Raw genomic sequence first — 19,362 nt, forward strand, 5'->3', positions numbered from 1 at the left:
CGTATAACTTATATACATAGATTTATTCACAGTTCATCGGCTTTCACTTTAATCCTCCGCGTTACTGTGCTATATATCGTCTCGTCCGTCAATTAATCGTCACGTGACGATTAGCGCGATCACGAAAACCGAAATGACGTAGAATAAAACGACACACTCGCGCCCAAACACAAAAACGTCGTTTATTTCATTGGCCATCTTTATTTCCTTTGTCGTTTCACGGAGCGCCGCCATCGCCGGCTCGCTTCGCCCGTCGCCCGCTTTTTCCACATCTGCCTGCGTTGAATCCCTCCAACTGTCAATCTAACCTGCAGAGAGAGAGGCGGTGGTCTGCTCACAGCGTCTCTCTCTCTCTCTCTCTCTCTCGCTGTCTCTCCTCTCGGGCTCCTCCTGCGTGCTGGATGAGAAGTGATAATGAGATTCTGCTCTCTGCACAAGCAGCGCTTCCTGCACACAAAAGCTATCATGTGTTTTCTCCGTCGCATTGCCGGAGACAGAGAGGTGTTGAAACTCAGCTGCTAGCAGTCTCTCTCTCTCTCTCTCTCTCTCTCTCTCTCTCTCTCTCTCTCTCTCTCTCTCTCTCTCTGTCCTGTGGTGTATTTCTTTCTTTTCTCTTTCTCTCTTTGTTCCTCTTTCTCAGTCGGCGTCATTTTCTTCTATTCTGCGTGCGGCTCTGCTGCTTTCATCCAAATCTCACTATCCATGGATTGATTTCCCGATAATAAATATGACGTTTTGTAGATCTTTACACTCGACACCCAACTGATCACGAATAACACGATGACTTACCTCAGAGGTTATCTGTTTTGATGTGTTTTTGGGTGGGGGGGGGGTTGGGGGGAGCACTGAAGACGGTGGCCTTCCACTTCCACTGCTCGGACCATTATAATTGGAAAAAAACCTGGTGCAAATCTTAATACGCCCCCCCCACCACCACCACCATCCCTACGTTTTAACACCTCGCCTGTCTCGCCTCCGGTCTTGTGGTGGTCGAGGTGTATAGATTTCAGAAGGACTTTGCAGGGTGCAAAGCTGTTCGATCGGTTTCCGCGCTCTCTCCGTCATATATTATTTGTGGAACTGAACGCCAACGGAAGAACAATATCCGAAGGGAGGAACAAAAACCATTTTGCGAATGTAAAATATTAAGTACAAAATGTTCTGCTCGCAGTCAGTTTGGGGATCACGCGTCGGCGCGGTGGAAATCTCGAGAACAGCGTATCAATAAAGCGCCTTTTGCGTAATTTACGAGGATCCCGACGTCGTACCCGCCGTCTCTCCCACGTCGTTCGAATTTATTATACACACGTGACGATCGATCGCGGTCTTTACGGCCGGGATGTCATCCCTTCACGCGCCCTCGACTTTTCTCAAAAGGAAAAGTTTGAGAGCCTTAAGAAAGTAGAGACGACGAAATTGATATGCAGTCACACATTTAATATCGCTGGCGCTATCATAATGGTGAGTCCCGGAGGTATAATGCATATGCATTAGGTACGGTCGATGAGCTGGGAAGACTTGCATATTTAATGGAGGGGGGGGGGGGGTTTGCTTGCTGAGCGAGCGGGAGAGTGCGATTTTATTTATTTATTTATTTCTGATCGTCACCTCGGATTTTTTTTTTTTTTTGACAGAGCAAAAAAAAAAAAAAGAAAAAACCCCGACACAAAGCAAGGAGGGCTCTAAACACTGAAACAGAATACAGAGAAGCAGAACCACTGTCGGGGGGTAAAGAAAGCATAAATATTGCATGGGCCATGCTGATGAAAAGGACGGGAACTGGATCTCCCGCATGTTGCCTCCCGCCTTCCTTTTCCTTGCCCTGTCACTCCCACCAAAACCGCTATTCCTCCCACCAACACCAACACCAACAGCAACCCCGGCTCGCTGCTCTCGCACCTCTTCACTGCTTGTGTCGTCCTCTCCCTGGCAGCTTCTGGCAGTGTTGTGCTGTCATCTCACACCTAGTCCTCCATGCTGCTACCACCCCATCCTCCATCGCTCTCTCTCTCTCTCTCTCTCTCTCTCTCTCCCATCCAAAATCTCCCGTGTTCCTGTCACTCGGCTGCATGCTCGCGTTTCTCTTTCGTATCCCGGTGTCACGGCCGGTCAACCCCCCTCCGAATACGCCGCCGTTTTAGGAGTGGAACGATACGGTTTATCGTGTCGTATAATACAGTAATCAAGGTAGTGTATTCGCTCGGGAAAAGTAACCACGGTTACGATCAGCAGCGAGCAGGAAGTCCCGCCGATCCTTTAACGACGGCGCGCATGGAAGCAGTTTGGCTTCCCAGTAAATTGCAAAGCTGATGACGACGAGTGGTGCCGCTACCACAAACTAAACGAAAACACGATGCAACACACACACGCTCGGCGAACTGCAGTCTGTTGTATTCAGGCAGGCTTTTTTTTTTCGCCGATTTGCTCCAGGTTAAAGAAACGACCACAGTGATCGTGAAGTCCATTGGCGGAGAACGTGACCCTGACGGCGCAAGGCTTAAACGTTTGTGAGGAGATCGTGTAAAGACATGACCAAATATCAGCGTGGAAACCTGAGAGAAACCCGTCCTCCACCATGGTTTCCTTCTGGAAGAAGCCCTTCATCGACCGTCTGTGGATTCTTATATAACCTATACCGTCGCTTCATGAGCTTGGCGAGACCGTTATAATAATAAAGCGCCACTCTTCCGGGAAGGCTTTCCACTAGATTTTGTGGCGTAGCCGCCGGATTTGGGTCCGTTCAGCCGCAAGAGCGTCAGTGAGGTCAGGCGCTGATGTTGCGTGAGGGCGCAGGCACGTTCCAGTTCATCCCGAAGCTGTCGAGGTCAGGGTTCTGCGCAGGACACTCGCGTTCCTCTGCACCGACGTTGGCGCGCCGTGTCATCTTGGAGCTGGCGTCGTCATGCTCGAGCATGTTCCAGTGAAGGGAAACTGTAACGCTACGGCACACAGAGACATCCTGTACAATCGTGGACGTGTTGGTCACGTGTCTTCGTACTTTTGGCCAGATATAGTGTATTTAACGTAGGCAGATATTCCTGCGAGACCTTTTTTTAGGTATCGTATCAAGTCGTGTGAATCTGAGAGCTTCGCTAAAGAAGCAGAACACACCTTGACTCACTGCGTATATTTGGCGTGAGGGAATATTATGCAGATCTGATAGTGACCCTAACTGTCGCTTTAAAGTGGCCAGCTCACGGTGACTGTGGGGTCAGTGTCTCCTCCACTCTGCACCCTACCTGCCTACACCCCACTGCTTATTTTTGTTTCCTCCCTCTCCCGCTGCGGAAAAGGAGCCCTTCGTGCCACTCTCGCCGTCCGCAAGCTGCGATCTGTACAAATCGTGCCACGTCTGTGGCGCTCGACCCCGGCGGCCACGGAGCCTTTTCTTCCGCTGCACTTGATTTCTTCTCGGCCCCGGCGCTCCAAACCGCGTGACAGAGCAGAGCTCGGATGAGACGGCCTGTCAGTCAGCGCGCCCCGCTGCCCTTTGAAGGCGAGGCCAGGGGACGAAAAGGTGCGGCAAATGGCCTGTGAAGTTTACACACACTGCCCACTGCTAAACAGATTACCGCTAATGAAGTGTCTGGAGCTCGGGTGGCGTCAGGCCTAATCCTGGCTGGCAGCACGTCCCTTCGGCTGCCAAAAAAGCCGCCACCCTCTGGCCCTCTTCCGCCTCCCGGGCGCAGAGAGGTGCCCATCGTTAATCAGGCCGGATAGTGCGCAAGCTGACATGCAAATGTAGGTCATTGCATATGTAAATGTGTGATTAGCGAGCTGCATGCCAGGACACATTAGCACAACTTTGCTCTCAGCATGCACTTGTCACGCCACTTTAGAGGCTCATGCTAACATTTGTCAAGCGAGCGCGTGAGGAGTGAAAGCAATGCCTCGTCCCTTCGCAAACCCCTCCCCTTTTCTACATCACATGACCTCCCGACCCTCTCGAAAGCCCTTTTCCTCGCCATATCTTCTTGTGATTGTATTGTGTGACATAATGTTTACAAAAAACATTCCAGGACTGCACGCGCGATATCGACTGACGTGTGATGTATTGTGCAGTATAAGCACAACAAAACAAAAACGAAAAATAACTTCTAAATCTCCCTAATCATGATGTTAATGTACAAAAGAAAAAAAAAACAAAACGACAAAACCGTATGAACGGAAGGATTTTTTTTTTTTCCTTTGGCACCAGATGTGTGCCTGGAATAAGTGTGTGTGGTGTCATGAGGAAGAACAAGCTGCTTCAGCGTGTTAATTGGATGGGGCAATTTTTCAGCTCTCGCCTCCCCCCCCGAACCGGCCCCCCCCCCTCCCTCCCTCCCTCCCTCCCCCTTAAAGCTGTCAAAAAAAAAAAAAAGAAAACAATGAAATGCTTAAATTGGCTGCCCCTTGATCTATATCCATCCTTCTAGCACCCAGCCGGTCGGGCGCGTAGCTACAGCGTGCGTTTCCTCCGAGCCCTGGCGCTTCACACAGTCGTACACTGTAGTTTTTCGACTCGGCAGACGGCTTATATAGCTGTCAGTGCAGCATATAAAAGTGTTTTGCGCTTTAGTTGTAGCGATCACCACAAGCTCTTAGGAAGCGTGCCAGCTTTTGTCGTAAAACTCCAAAACACCAGGAGGCACGAATATAAAGTGGAAACTTTGGAGTCGCACGGTTTTAAAACAATACACGCCTGTCTCAGACGAACGAGCTGCTGAGATTAGGTTTAGATTTGCTACGGCGTCTGTGCGTTTTTTTTCTTTCTTCTTCTCGTTGTCATTTATTTATTTATTTATTTATTTATTTATTTATTTATTTTTAACTGTAAAGTATCCGAATACATCACGAGGACGTTCTCGCCTCAGCACGTGCAAAGTTAAGTGCCTTTGAGGTTATCCCGTGGGCATCTCGCGCACGTGTGACACGGCGTGTTCTTCCGTGTCACTTCGTTTTCAGTTTCCGGGGACCTCCGTAGAACGACACGCGAAAGCAGTAAAGGTCAACGTAGTTTATTTTTCTCCTCTCACAAACATCGCCGAAAGGCTAGTCGTAACCGTGGCTCGGCGTTTTCGTTTCGCGGCGGCCACGTGAAAAGCGCTCGGGGCGGTTTGCGACTAACGTGTGAGGAAATTGGATCGTCAGCTGAATCCACGCTGTCGCCCCCCCCCCCCCCGCCCCCCTCCTCTTTTCTTATCAGGCTTGAATCAGTAAGATTTTATTTTATTCCTCTGAAAGTCAAAGCCGAGAATTTCTTCGGATGTACCGTTCGATTATTCTTTGATGTTGGTTTGTTTTTTTTTGTTTTTTTTTTTATAACAGAAGCCACTCCAGCCAGAGATGGGCTACAACAGCTTAGCCAATTATTACATTGAGAAGAAGATCGGACGAGGGCAGTTTAGCGAGGTCTACCGGGCGAAATACTTGATAGACAACACTCCAGTAGCTTTGAAAAAAGTTCAGGTAAGTCGATCCTTGCTGTACAATTTTACCACACCGTAACATAAAAACATTACAACACGCTTGGCTATAATAAGCAGAGGCCGACCGTTGAACCGACACCGATTACTGGAACTATACTGTAGGCTATCGGCAAAAATAGGAGCTAGGAGCGACCGAGAAGGGTCCGCCGTCATTATACGGTACGACAGCGGCCTCTAGAGGCGGAATAAACACTCACAAATCTCACCCTGACAAATTTGGTTGTTATTTGAAGTGTTTGTTTGTTTTTCTTTTAATTCATTTTGAATGTCTTTGGATTTTTCTGAGTTATTTGGAGTGTGTTCATAAAAAAAAAAAAAAAAAGGTACAGTACGTTTTCATAGTACAGGAGTGCTGTTTATTTTTGTAATAAAGTCCAGCGATATTTTACTTTGCGTGTTGTGCTTTCATTCAGTAACAGTTTTAAAAACTTTCGGTTGATTGATCGGTTATCGGCAGGTAGGTACCGCCCGACTTTGCGGACGTAACTATCGGTCGACTTCTAATAATAATAATAATAATAATAATAATAGGTAAGTTTTCTGAAATTATATTATTTACATTTTTTCTGTTGGACCATCCCATTTTGGTTTTATGTTTTAGGGAAAGCAAAAAAGCAACCAGCCTGTTCTCTTTTCAGCAAAAGTCACTGTAGGCTTAGATCCATAATGCTGAAAGATGAAGAACAAAACAACCAGTATGTTTACATGGACAACAATAATCCGATATGAACCTGATTAAGACGATACTCTGATTAAGAAACTAGCATGTAAACAGCGATTATTGATGATCTTAATCCGATTAAAGTCATACTCGAAGTAAACACAAATGGAATTAAGACATGTGGAGTATTCCTGTTTTAGTTGCATTATCAACATGCGTTACAGACATGTACACACCTTAATCACACTATTAACATCGTGTGGGAGTTTTCACCGCATTGTGCGACAGGACGCGTACACACACGGCAGCGCTCAACCGTTTAACAGCAAACAAAAGAGCACGGCTGCGTCCCAAACCGCGTACTTGCCTACTATATAGTAGGAGAAATACATGTATCTCAGCTACTATACAGTAGGTAAGTAAGCGGTTTGGGACGCAGCCCAGTCGTCTGTTTGCACGTACAGCAAAAATAAAAACACCCAAAACTATATACGGTCCCATAACGAAGACCAACTGTATGTCGATACGTGAAATTCTGGAGGGACGGCGTGGCGCGGTGATGTAACGACGTGTGCCGTTAATCTAATTATGTTCTATAACGTGTAAAACGGCAACATGAAAGGAGTATTCTAAAAGCGACTCATGAAACACCTTAATCAGAATACTGTCTTATTCAGAATAAGGTCAATAATTAGATTGCTGCTGTCCGTGTAAACGCAGTCACTCAGTGCTGCAGTCTTTTTCGAGATCGCTAGAATTCTGTTCACGAGTGATTTAGTAGTGAAGTATAATCATATAACAGCATAGCGATGCAAGTTCAAAGAGCAACGGACGTCTAATTCTTAAGACTATTCAGCCGTCGGAGTCGGAATGTCAAAAAAAGTTTTTCGTCTTCTGACGGAAATAACCTTCAAACGTAGTCGATATTTCGTGCGTTTACGATTTCGCCAATTCGAGTAGTTTTCTGCTCATTTTGAAAAAAAGCCGCGGCAAAATCGAGTATTTTTGGCCGCAACGGTAACAAACAAAAAGAAAAGGCGTTGCGAATTCCTGCTCGGACTGGTTATGGCTGTAACGTGAACGATAAGTTGGTATTCGTACGCTTGTTCTAATAAATGACTGTTCCTATAGTAACAGCTCGTACACAGGGACTCGTACGGCGGACATTCCACGTAATCTAAGACTAATAATAAACAGATTTTGTTGTTTAACCACGTAAAACCTTTTCGTTTTTTTTTTTTCGACCTTTGTTTAAAGTTTATGGAAGGAGTCTCGGGTGTCAGAGTTTTGTAACAATCACGGTGCTTATACAAAGTTTCCCAGCACCTGAAATTGATCAGGACAGAGGTCTTTTATGCCTTCCTGTTTCTCTGTAAAATGACAAGCTGGGGTTTTTTTTGGGGTTTTTTTTTTTTTTGGAGAGAGAGAGAGAGAGAGCGAGAGACAGAGAGGGAGGGAGGGAGGGAGAGAGAGGCTGTTGAGTGAACAGCTGTTTATCGTGGCTTTAACGTTTGCGAGAACAGGAACTAGCTTGTCTCTTGGATGCTCCAGAACATTAAATCTCACTATAAATCGTCGTTGTATAAGCGGAGTATCGCTCTCCAGACTGGGCTGTTCTGCAAAAATAATGCCCTTCAGAGTGGTAACTCTTCACATCACGGACTATTTTCCCGTAAAGGCGTGATCTGGAGTGTGTTGTTCCTTATTTAATTCATAAGGATCGTTATCTTCACGACAGGCTATAGTCAGGTACATTACGGGAAGAAGCCACGCATCTAATTTAATCGTCTTAGTGGATGAGTGATTTAAACTCAATAGGCTATGCTTACTACTAAATGGAGTATATGGCCAGAAGTATGTGGACACCTGAGCATCGCATGCATATGTGGGTCTTCCCCAAACTCATCCACGAAGCTAGAAGCACTCGGTTGTATGCTGTAGCACTGTAAACCATTTCCCTTCACTGGAACGAAGAGGCCAGTGAAGGGGAAATGCCTCAAAGTGTGGAGTGAAAGAGCTCGAGTGTCCTGCACAGAACCCCGACCTCAACCCACCAGAACACCTTTGGGATGAACTGGGACGCCGTCTTTGCACTGCACACCAGGCCTCGTCGCCCAACATCACTACCGCACATGTTGCTGAATGAACACACATCCTCACAACCCAGTGGAAAGCCTTCCAAGAACTATGGAGGTTATTATAACAGTTCAACAAGCACACATGGCTGTCCACAAACTTTTGGCCATATAGTGTACGACGTACATTTTTTATATGTTAAAGGTATTTACGCTTGGATTAAAAGGCTGGTTCGTTTTGTGTGTACACTATTCCACTGGATCATCCAATACCGTGACTGATAGATGCTCTTCCACCCAGCGTTTCCTGTTTCCTCCACCCTGACATCCTGGAATCTTGTGCATTCATCGTTCACGTTCAGTGAATTCACTCTTAATACGTGTACCCGAGCAGTCTGTAGTTATTGCTCTCTATTCACGTCCATGCGATTAATACGCGTGTAACAATACAGACAATGAAAATTCGATACGGAAAATAAATACGCGTTGTCTGAATACGTGCCCTAGGTTAATAACTTAATCCTGGCTTAACCTAACCGAATAATTGCACGGTGTTGTGATCCTTTCAGCCTCTTAGCAACATTAAACGCAACAAGAGCCATGCGTTAGAATGTAAGAACATTAAACATGGCTAGTTAGATATTAGATCTTGCTGGGCTTTCTTTCGCGTCCAGGGTTGCCATGTCTCGGGACAATTTCTATCCCAATTACATCTCAAAAAGACCTGAAATTAGCCCCAAAATTCCGTGGATCGTTTTTGGAAAATATTTTTTGTTCCGTTCAATCCAAGCTTCAGGTATTCTGTATAGGTGTCTTTATGCCAGGCTTAGCACGAGTCCAAACACCGACGCGATTGGGTACTTCCTTACTGTTCATATCATGAACCATCGAAATGTATACGATTACGAAATTTGGTACACTGCTTCGGCATTGTCCCGAAGGTCATCCGAGTTGTTCAAACCGCGAGGACGTCGTGGAGAAATTGGCGTACGTTGGGTTGAATCGAATCTGTTGGGTAGATTTGCGGTACGTTTAGAAATACACTTTGGTCCGGCTAAAACAAAGGGTTCAAAGCCGGCTATTTGCTTTTCGGTGTTCTAACAGAGACCGTATGAGTATGACCGTCCTGTCCCAAGCTTGTTGTGATTGGCTGAAGTAGGCGTTTTGGTGTGCTCCTCCACCAACCTTTGCCCATGTCACCTTTTAACCTCCTGCCACATTGCTGCTTATTTTTTTGTTTATCTTCAATTTATTTTTTTTTTACTTCCAAATGCCATTAATGCCCTCCCTCTTTCTGTCTCTCCTCTTACCCTTTTGATCTTTTGATAGATATTCGATCTGATGGATGCCAAAGCCCGGCAAGATTGCATCAAAGAGATAGATCTCCTGAAGGTAAGAAACCAGAGGAGGGGAGAGAGCGATGCCATGTGCTGCTATTACGCTTTTCTAAAGACGCCTCTGCTGAGACCTTATAACAGAGGAACGGCTAAACATAGAGGGAGAGAAAACAATTGATCTACACCACCAGACGCACCGCTCTCTCACTCTCACACTCTCTCTCTCACACTCTCTCTCTCTCTCTCTCTCTGTTTCTCCATTCTTTCCTTTTCTCTCTCTCCTTGTGTAAGGCAAGTACAGATCATGGGCTTCTTCATGTCGTTCCTTCAGGCTGAGATTGACTTTTTTTTTTTCTTTTCTCAATGCCAAAGCTATAATTTTTTTTTCATCTTTTTTTTCCTCTGTAATGTTTAGCAAAGGGGGGGGGGGCAATCAGAGCAACAGTGTGGAAATTTTGCGCACTCCCTCACGTGTCCTTTGATGTTGCACATCCTCTGCCTCACATCTTCTCCCATGTTTTTAAACGCAGTGTTTGCCTCCATCAAACCGCCTCAGACCGGCCGCGGCTCGCGCCGGCGCGAGCGCTAACTAGCACGTTAACGACAGGTCCAATAAGCGTGAGCGTCCAGGTGATCAGAGGCGTCTCGCTGCACTGTTTTGTCTCACCATCTCATCAGATCAGCTCACACAGACACACGCTTGCTGTTCAGACACTGCAGGTTCTCGCAGCGGCCCTTGAGATACCATCCACCTCACGTCGAGTCTTTATTTAGCGTCCGTTTAAAAAAAAAAAAACAAACAAAAAAAACAACGTCGTTCTTGATGGAAATCGGCTTGGCTAATCAGAGTGTCGATCTTTAAGTGTATCTTATTTATATTATTAATATGTGTATTTATAAGGGAGTCTAAACCATGAGGTTCTCAAGCTGTGCGCCGAGTTTCCGTGGCAACCCCTTAACGGTAATCCACAGTAACTGTTTTGAATAGGCAGGAGTACACCCGAAAGCACACGTCTTAAACGTCCTGCGTCATCGAGTACGGCCAGAGCGCTTATCTTAATCTCCGATCGCAAGAAGCCAAGCCGGGACAGAAAGGTACACAGAGTACATGATAGAAACGCACATGGCGGATGTTAACTAGGTGTAGTTAGCCAGTAAGTGCGCCAACTTTAACTGATTACCACAGAGAGAAGATTTTCCCATTGTCTTTTAGCTGTCTTTGACATCCGTGTGGGTTTACAGCATTCACACGTCACACTTCATCCCCCACTTCCGAGTCCTGCCTATAATGATCTGTTTCCAAAATATAAACATTAAGTCATTTAACTCGCAGTGAGCAGGATATTATACAGTAGCCCCGAAGGGTAATGTAAAACACTGTTCCATTTCATCTGTAAGAAAATAAAAATTCTCATTTTCTCAAATACCTTGTCCAACGTCCCCCGTGTTAAGGCACTAGGAGGTAAAGTATGAGAAAAAAAAATCTGTAGCTACTTCTATAACAATTAGCTTGTTATACACAATTTGACCACAAGGGGCAGCTGTTTTTTTTTTTTCTTTTTCGTTTTTTTTTCTTCTCCCCCTTACCCTGTGTGAATTATTTTGGTGGAGCTAATACAGCTTGCATGTGACACCAGTTTTGCGGTAATTAACGAGAAAGAAATTCCCAAAGGCTATCGCTAGCTAGTAGCTATCTCTCGGGTTTTAGCGAAGAAACGGATAAACCTGGCGTCTTATCTGCTTTTGTGCCTTGCACAAGTGTTTTGCGCCTTTTGAGGGATCACTCCAGCAACAGTTAATATCATCAGATAATAAAATTATTATTATAATTATTATTATTATTATTATTTTAACCTTAACAGCATTGACGCGACCGTATAGATTTCCTCACTGCCTATTTCTGTCTGAGAACTGTCCACGATTCTGAAATTTGGTACACAGATTCAGCATTGTCCCGGACGTCCTCAGAGGTATTAAAACCATGGAGATGTAGTGCACAATTTGGCGTACTCGGAGTCCAATCCAATCCGTTAGGCCGGATTTGCCGTACGTTACAAATTCTCTTCGTCGCCACTTAAATAAGAATTCTCTTAGTATGATTGGAATTTTGAACACCCCAACACCGAGCGCTTCAGAGTACGTATACCATTCCGAGTAGGAATTTGTATCCGGTATGCTCCCATGTTAATCAACACGGCCTGTCCTACAAGTAAAAACCGTCAAACTCCTTTTTGTCGGCTCTTGCGCGATCCCAGTCCCGAGGCAGTTATTCTAACCAGCTTCGTCTAGAAGACGTGAAGAAGCCGTATCTTCTATCTGAGAGGCAGGAATTATGTGAAGGATGGAAGGAAAAAAAAAAAAGAATAAAAAAGCAAAAGAGAGAGCGCGCAAATCAACCTAATAAGCAAGACTGGCTAAACTGACCCAGTTTCCTTTCTCGGTTCATCTTTCCTCCGGGCAGCGTTTGCCGATTTTAGTATCATGTGTAGTGTGTGGTTCTTCCGCAGAGGGCTCTTCTGAAGATGTTGATTTACATTTTTTTAAAAAAAAAAAAAAACGATGGCATTTCATCGTGCGCGATCTTTTACTATCCACTTTATCCACGTGATGTGACCGTATCACCACGAACACCAAGTCGTAAATGAGAGACGATGGCGAAATCACGGAAGGAAACGTAGCGCCGCCGGACGTCGCGATGGATAAACACAGCTAATGAATAAATGTACCGCGACTGAATGTACGCGTGTGTATATCAGCGTAGAGCATGAAGATTTTTTTAATAACGCTCCGTGCCGTGCCGCTGGCCCGGCTCGCTCAGCACGGCTCTACAACGGGCTCTTCCTCCTCTCGCGCTTTTTTCAGATTTCTTTCTTTATGCTTCCTGTCTGTTTCTGTCATCCTCGCCGCTGCTTCTGCTTATTGACCAGCCGACAGGAAAAAGTAGCGGAGGACGGGGATTACGCTACGCTCTGCTGCTGCCTGGCTCGTCACGTTAACATCAGACACGCGGGGTTTATTTATTTCATTCTTTGAAACGTCACACCGCGTGTCGAGCGTCCCTCGCTCTTGCTTCCCCGACTTATAGTTAACTAGTTTCAAGTGTTTTTGGTTATATTTAACGGTCACTGATTTTATGCCCTCTCTCTCTCTGTCTCTCTCTCTCTCTCTCTCTCTCTCTCTCTCGCCCTGCTCTTCTGTCTTCACAGCAACTCAACCACCCCAACGTAATTAAATATCACGCATCATTCATCGAGGAGAACGAGCTAAATATAGTGCTGGAGTTGGCGGACGCCGGGGACCTCTCACGTATGATAAAGGTACGGCCCGTGCGTCAGCGTTTTTCTCTCCTCTTATACCCCCCGCCCCCCCCTCCTCCCCACCCGGATGTTTACGTCCTGAGCAGCAGAGCGTGAAAGGAACGAGCGAACGTCGTAGAGGGCTCCAAATGCTGAGCGAAACAGCTCATCTCCTTCAGGAATCCGGACTGAATCGAGAATCGAGAAGTGCGCTCATGCTGTAAAGAGCTTAACGTAAGCACGTGAAATGAACGTAACTGCGTGGTCCGGTCCGTCTCAGGATCTTTTCAGCGTTCCTGCGGGGCCGCCATGAGAGGGGGTGCAGAAGTCTGTGTGAATGGGACCTCGGTGCTTTCCCGTCGCTCGGCGCATTAAGTCCGTAAACGTTTTCAGCCTCGTAAAACCCGTCCCCCATTTCCCTCCACACACACACACACACACACACAGCTCTCAGCTAATTATTTTTGCCCCCCCCCCTTTTTTTTTCCATTTAATTACGTTCAGACTAAAAGCAAACCTTTGCGAAGGTAGCAGAGGTATCAGTTCCACTTGGATTAGTAAATGCGTGTGAAGAGTTCCCGATTTCGAGATTCGATGACGACGACGGTGGAAACATCGCGGAAACGTTTTATAGACCGGGGACGTGTTTTGGGTCTGATGCGTCTAGCGAACGTCGCTTTGAAACATTATGCGTGTACGTAACACGTAACACTACCACCGGCACGGATCATTTTCACACGTCAGCGCAACGCTTCTCACTACACTGCTCCGTCAGCACAAGGAATAAAATACTCTGGCTTTCGGTCACTCGTGTTACACGTACGTACACTGCCGGTCGAAAGTCTGTGGACACTCGACTGAAACGTTACGATGAAATGTTTGAAATCGGTGTTGTGGACAAAAATGATGATAATCGCGACGACGTATTTGTTTCTTTCGTTCGAAAACGAGCATTTTATTTGCAATATATATATACGTTTTATTTAATCGGACGACTCGGAGAGAAATATTCCGAAAAGCAGCCGATAAGATTCCAGCGTCGGTGTGAACTCCTTTAATACTGTTTAAAAAGCATCTCGGGGAAATTCCTCAAGAAATCGCTCGAGACAACGCCAAGAATACATTTCTGGAAAATTCTAGGTGAAGAGGGCGTCGACGTTGAAGATGCTAAAATATTAAATGATTTTTTATTTATTTTGGATTTTTCATCATAACATAATTCCCATAGTTCCATTTGTGTTATTACAGAAGTTTTGATGACTTCATTGTTATTCTAAAACGTGGGAAAATAAACATAAAGAACGAGCGTGTGTAAACTTTTGACGCGTAGCGTACATTACGAACGTAATAAAACGTCCGAAAGGTTCAAGCTCGGGGTCCCAACGAAATTCGCAGCGTCCAGTCGGGGTCTTCTGCGCAGAAAGCCGCCCGGCCTAATCCGTCGACCATGCTCAGCATTTCCCCGCCGTCGGTCCGCGCTTCCCCAACGACTTTTCATCTCCGCCCGTCAGAAACGCCCTTCACCCTGCACCGCACCGCCGGGAACGACTCGAGTCCGAGAGACGGGAGCGCTTAGATGTGGAAAGAGAGAATTAATATTACGAGGGCTTCAACATATCCGTGTCACGAAACGGTTCTGGGGCTTCGTTACACACGAGCCCTCCTTCTTTCAGACGGATATTCCGAGCAAGTCAGCTTCTGTGCTCTGTTCACAGGTAGCGCTCTCTCTCTCTCTCTCTCTCTCTCTCTCTCTCTCTCTCTCTCTCTCTCTCTCTCTCTTTCTTCACTCCATTCACCAATATTATTTATTTAGTAAATAGGATCAGGGGCATTGGGCGTGATCTACCGTGCACTGTGAAATAAATAGGACCGAACAACATGCTTTATGTAAAAGATATGCTGCGGGTTTTTATATATGTGTGTGTGTGTGTGTGTGTGTGTGTGTATATATACACACACAAATTGACCCTTTTTTAAAATCCTTTTTGATACCCTAGTCCACTTCTGAATTCAAATGAAATCAAACGACCCCTTTATTTGCATGCACTTACGGAATATTGCGTGTGCAATGCATGCTTGCTTGTTAAAGGGGCGACAGGGCCGCCATATTCCCCCCATTAACATCAAACAAGCCTCTGATATGCAAATATGAAGGACCGGAGAAGAATAGATCCACCTGCTTTGTTTGGGTCGAGGTATCCTGAGCATGAAGACCGCGTTTCGATCTTTAAAGCAAAAAAGGCAAAGCGAGCCATTTCCAGAATGGGAATAATAATAATAATAATAATAATAATAATGTTTAGTTCTTCTTAAAAACAGCAAAAAACAGAATGTGAGTAACCTGACCAGCTACATGCCTGGATCTTATTTCTGATCCCATTTACCCGTGAGGACACCTCACATGACGGTGAGTCGAGTCAGCACACAAAAGCTCAGATAATTACAGCGTTGTTTTGCTTAATTGCATAATTTATTGAGCATTTGAAGCTGGGTTCTTAACCACTTCACGTCCTGTACCGCTGTAGTGCAGTGGTGCTAAAAGCACCAGGACTTGACGTGACACTGTGTTCATAGGTCTATCAGAAGCCTTCCCCCCCCCAAAAAAAACCCCCCAAAAACATACTTAAAGCAGCAGTATGTAACTTTTGGGCTTCCATAGACCTTTCTGGTATTAATCTGATCTCGAAAGCAACATAGAATAGACTAAAGTCCGAGCGACACATAAGAGGTGAAGCGATGGTTAAAAGTATTCGTGAAATATATCACTATAAGTCCGCTGTTTTAATTATAGAACGTTATCATTAGCTTCTCATGAACTCGAGCCTCGAAAAACAATGAGTCTACAGTTTATGTACACTGTATGGCCAAAAGGACGTGGACACCTGTCCATCACACCCGTATATTGTCGACAATGTCTTTGTATGCTGGAGCATAGCAGTTTCCCTTCACTGGAGCTAAAACCATGTTCCAGCTTGTGCACAAAGCCAGCTCCATGAAGACATGGTTTGTTAAGGTTGGAGCGGAAGAACTCGAGTGTCCCGCACAGAGCCCTGACCTCATCCCCACTGAACGCCGACTGACACACCAGGCCTCCTCATTCACCCTCAATCCCCACAGCGACACGTCAAAATCTAGTGGAAAGCCTTGGCGAAAGGGGACTAAATCTGGAAGGGGATGTTCACCAAAATATGAGCGCGATGCTCAGGCGTCCGCAAACGTTTCCCAATATAGCGCTGTTCTACAATCTTACAAAAAAAAAAACCCCCCGAACCTGTCATGTGTCATTCTTGACGATTCTCCGTTACACGTGTATTGTGACTTAATGTCTTTCATTTGTCTTCCTTTTCGTAGCATTTCAAGAAACAGAGGAGGCTGATCCCTGAAAAGACTGTATGGAAGTACTTTGTTCAGCTGTGCAGCGCACTGGAGCACATGCACTCCCGGCGTGTAATGCACAGAGGTACACGCCGCGCATACACCGCACACACCAGCAGTGTTAACGTCCGTTTGAGTGGAGAGAGAAACGCAAAAAAATCCCGAGACCGTGTTTACATGCGGCGATTCCCACCAATCCCGAACGAACCGTTCCTACACGTCCTGATCCGAACACTCCGTAGGCCGTTTTTATTTTTCATTCAATCGCACGTTACGCGTAATCCGAGCTGAAGTTCCGTGCGTGCCCGGAGCGGGGTTTACGGCAGCGCGTGCGGCTTCCTTATTTGTGCTGTTGGTGTTGCTAACGAGTTGTTAATTTACTTCCGTGTCAGGAAAAAAAACGCCGTCCGAGTGCTCAGCAGCTTTACAGAAAGCCGTCTGACTTTCAGGAACGAGGATGGTGGTGTGCCCGTTGAAACAACAAACATCAAACGCACAGATTATCCGCAAATCAAGAAGTACGACGTCTTTGCTTATCTTGTATTAGGCATGATTACGTCTCTGATGGTGAAAAATTTAGGGTTTTAAATGTATTTTCGTACACGTGTGATGTAAGCTCCGCCCCCAGGAACTACACAGGTTCGGCTCGAGTTAATCGGCGGTCACGCTTGACTTTCAGAACGCGCAGTTTCTAAAGACACCGCTGCGGATACGGGCGGTGACCGGATATGCCATCGCACACCAATGTTGAAATATCTCATCTGTTCCTGTATGCAGCGACGACACAATCCAGGCAGCTTCTCTTTTGCACTTTCGATTTTACGTTCTTTTAGAGCTGTGTGGTATATAACGGGACGGTGCGACACCGATATAATCGCCGCTAACTAAATCTTGGACACGTGACGTGTCGACCTTCTATTGGTCACGCATCTTCCCGTGATACGAATTCGCCAGGTCAGAGTTCACCAGACTGGAACTTTGGAACAGAGCGAAACGTGAAACTTCTCCTTCAGCATTTTCGCATGCGTGTGAACGAATGGAAATTTCGCATGCTGAAAGTCTAGCGTGACCGCCCCGTTAGCTTGTTAGCTTGTTAACACACTCGGCTTAGAACCTTATAAAGGCGCAAAATGTTTGGTGTCCAATTGTTTTCGGACACACACTTTTAACGGCTGCTTCTTCTTCTTCTTCGTCCGTTTACAGTTGCGATCAAAAGTATGAAACCCCCATTGCAAATCAGGTTTATTCTCGAAAATGTACAGACTTTCAGCTGTTTGCGATGAACAAATCAAACAAAAGCAAGTGAAATAGTTCAACACGATGAATGCTTCAAGTGGTTTCACCAAGTTCAACTGAAAATGCAACTTATAATGATTTCTCCTTCAAAATGATTCAACCCCCTGAATAGAATCCCTCACAACAGCACAAATACGCAAAACAGTTGTTGTCTCAAGCACGCCTGATACAACTAACCAAGGGCTTCATTAGCAGCACCAGGTGTGCTTGAGCTCTAACACATGAAATACCTGAACTGGCTAGGGGCAGAAAACGGATGAAATACCTGGACGGGGCAGAAAAAGGAAGCTATCAATGGCTACAAGCAGATATCTGAGAAGGCAGGTTGTGAAAAACCCTCTAGTGACTGTAAAAGACCTGCAGCGAGACTTGGTGTAACAGGCACTGAGGTTCCAGTGAGCACAGTAAGGAACGTACTAAACGCAGAAGGTTTCCATGCCAGAACTCCAAGACGTTCACCGCTACTCACCCAAAAGCACAAGAAAAGTCGCTCAAAATCATATAAATAAGAAACAGAAGTTTTGTGATTCTGTTCTGTGGAGTGATGAAACAAAACTGGAACTTTTCTGCACGATGGATCAGCGGTATGACTGGAGGAAGAAGAATGAAGAACGAACACTCTGTCCACAGTCGAGCATGATGGAGGCTCGGTGATGCTCTGGGGCTGCTTTACATCCTCTGGCACTGGAAACCTGCAGCGTGTGGAAGGCGAGATGGATTCATTGAAGTATCAGGAAATCCTAGGAGAAAACATCATGCCGTATGTGAGGAAGCTGAAGCTCGGGCGTCGTCGGACCTTCCAACAGGACAATGATCCCAAGCGTACCTCAAATTCCACCAAGGCTTGGTTGCAGAAGAAGTCCTGGAAGATTCTACAGGGCCGTCACAGTCACCTGACTTGAACCCCATCGAAAATCTCTAAAGAAGGTGGTTGCAGCACGCAAACTCAAGAATATTACTGAACTGGAGGACACTGCTCATGAGGAACGGGAGAAGATTCCTCAGGAACGCTGCCAGAAGCTCTGCATCTCGTTTGCAGCAGGTCATAACAGCAAAAGGTGCTCTACTACGTACTAAAGACGCCTGCCATGAAGGGGTTGAATCATTTTGAGACTGGAGTTGCATTTTCAGTTGAATTTGGGGAAACCACTTGAAGCATTCAGTCAACGGCTATTCATTATTATGCTGCATGTAAACACAGTATGGTGGAATTTCTATGTATATTTACGCTGACCGACAAAACTCCAAAAAGAAATGCACGTTATAAGATTTTCTTTCAGTCTATACGTCACAACCAGAATTTTCTTTCTTTCTTTTGTCATGACATTTGTGTATTTGTGTTCCAGAGTTTGCGTGTCTTCGGGTTCTCGTTATTTCGACACCATTTTAGAAAATCTGACACACACACACACGCTCTTCGGAAAGCTGTACGCTAACCGTATCACCGATCGTGCCCTCTGCTCCGTCGTTCCCCACCTGTACGCGCCAGCCATTTCACACACCTGGGCCGCTCTGTTCACATCTCATTCTCCAGATCACACCTCCGCATCTAAACATACACATGTGTGTGTGTATATATGTGTTTGTGTTTGTTATTGCCGCCATGCCTCATGTCCTGAGGTGTTAAACTTGAAACGGTACAGTGTGCCTACAAGCATATGGTTCTGATAATGTGACACACACACACACACACACACACTGCCCTTAAAACGAGATGTCTAACACTGCTCTCCTAGTCTATTAAAGGTGATTTATATCTCGTGCCTGCTTCCTTTTCCTGATTTAGGTTCGTCCGGGCCACGTTTCTTTTCCCTGCCGCTCCATAAGCTGTTCCATTTATCTTTTGTTTCT

At 45.8% G+C, this 19,362-nt stretch overlaps 1 protein-coding gene across 1 annotated transcript in view; it reads left to right on the forward strand.

Moving 5' to 3' along the window:
• nek7 (NIMA-related kinase 7) overlaps window positions 1–19,362 on the forward strand; it is a 74,783-nt gene that overhangs the window by 23,791 nt on the left and 31,630 nt on the right. Inside the window, exons 3-6 of the mRNA XM_053634630.1 lie at window positions 5,311–5,451; window positions 9,537–9,599; window positions 12,751–12,861; window positions 16,192–16,300. Coding sequence (XP_053490605.1) covers window positions 5,311–5,451; window positions 9,537–9,599; window positions 12,751–12,861; window positions 16,192–16,300 — 424 coding nt within the window. The remainder of the gene's footprint in view (window positions 1–5,310; window positions 5,452–9,536; window positions 9,600–12,750; window positions 12,862–16,191; window positions 16,301–19,362) is intronic.

The sequence above is a fragment of the Ictalurus furcatus genome, chromosome 10, assembly GCF_023375685.1.
Source record: "Ictalurus furcatus strain D&B chromosome 10, Billie_1.0, whole genome shotgun sequence".
NCBI lineage: Eukaryota > Metazoa > Chordata > Actinopteri > Siluriformes > Ictaluridae > Ictalurus > Ictalurus furcatus.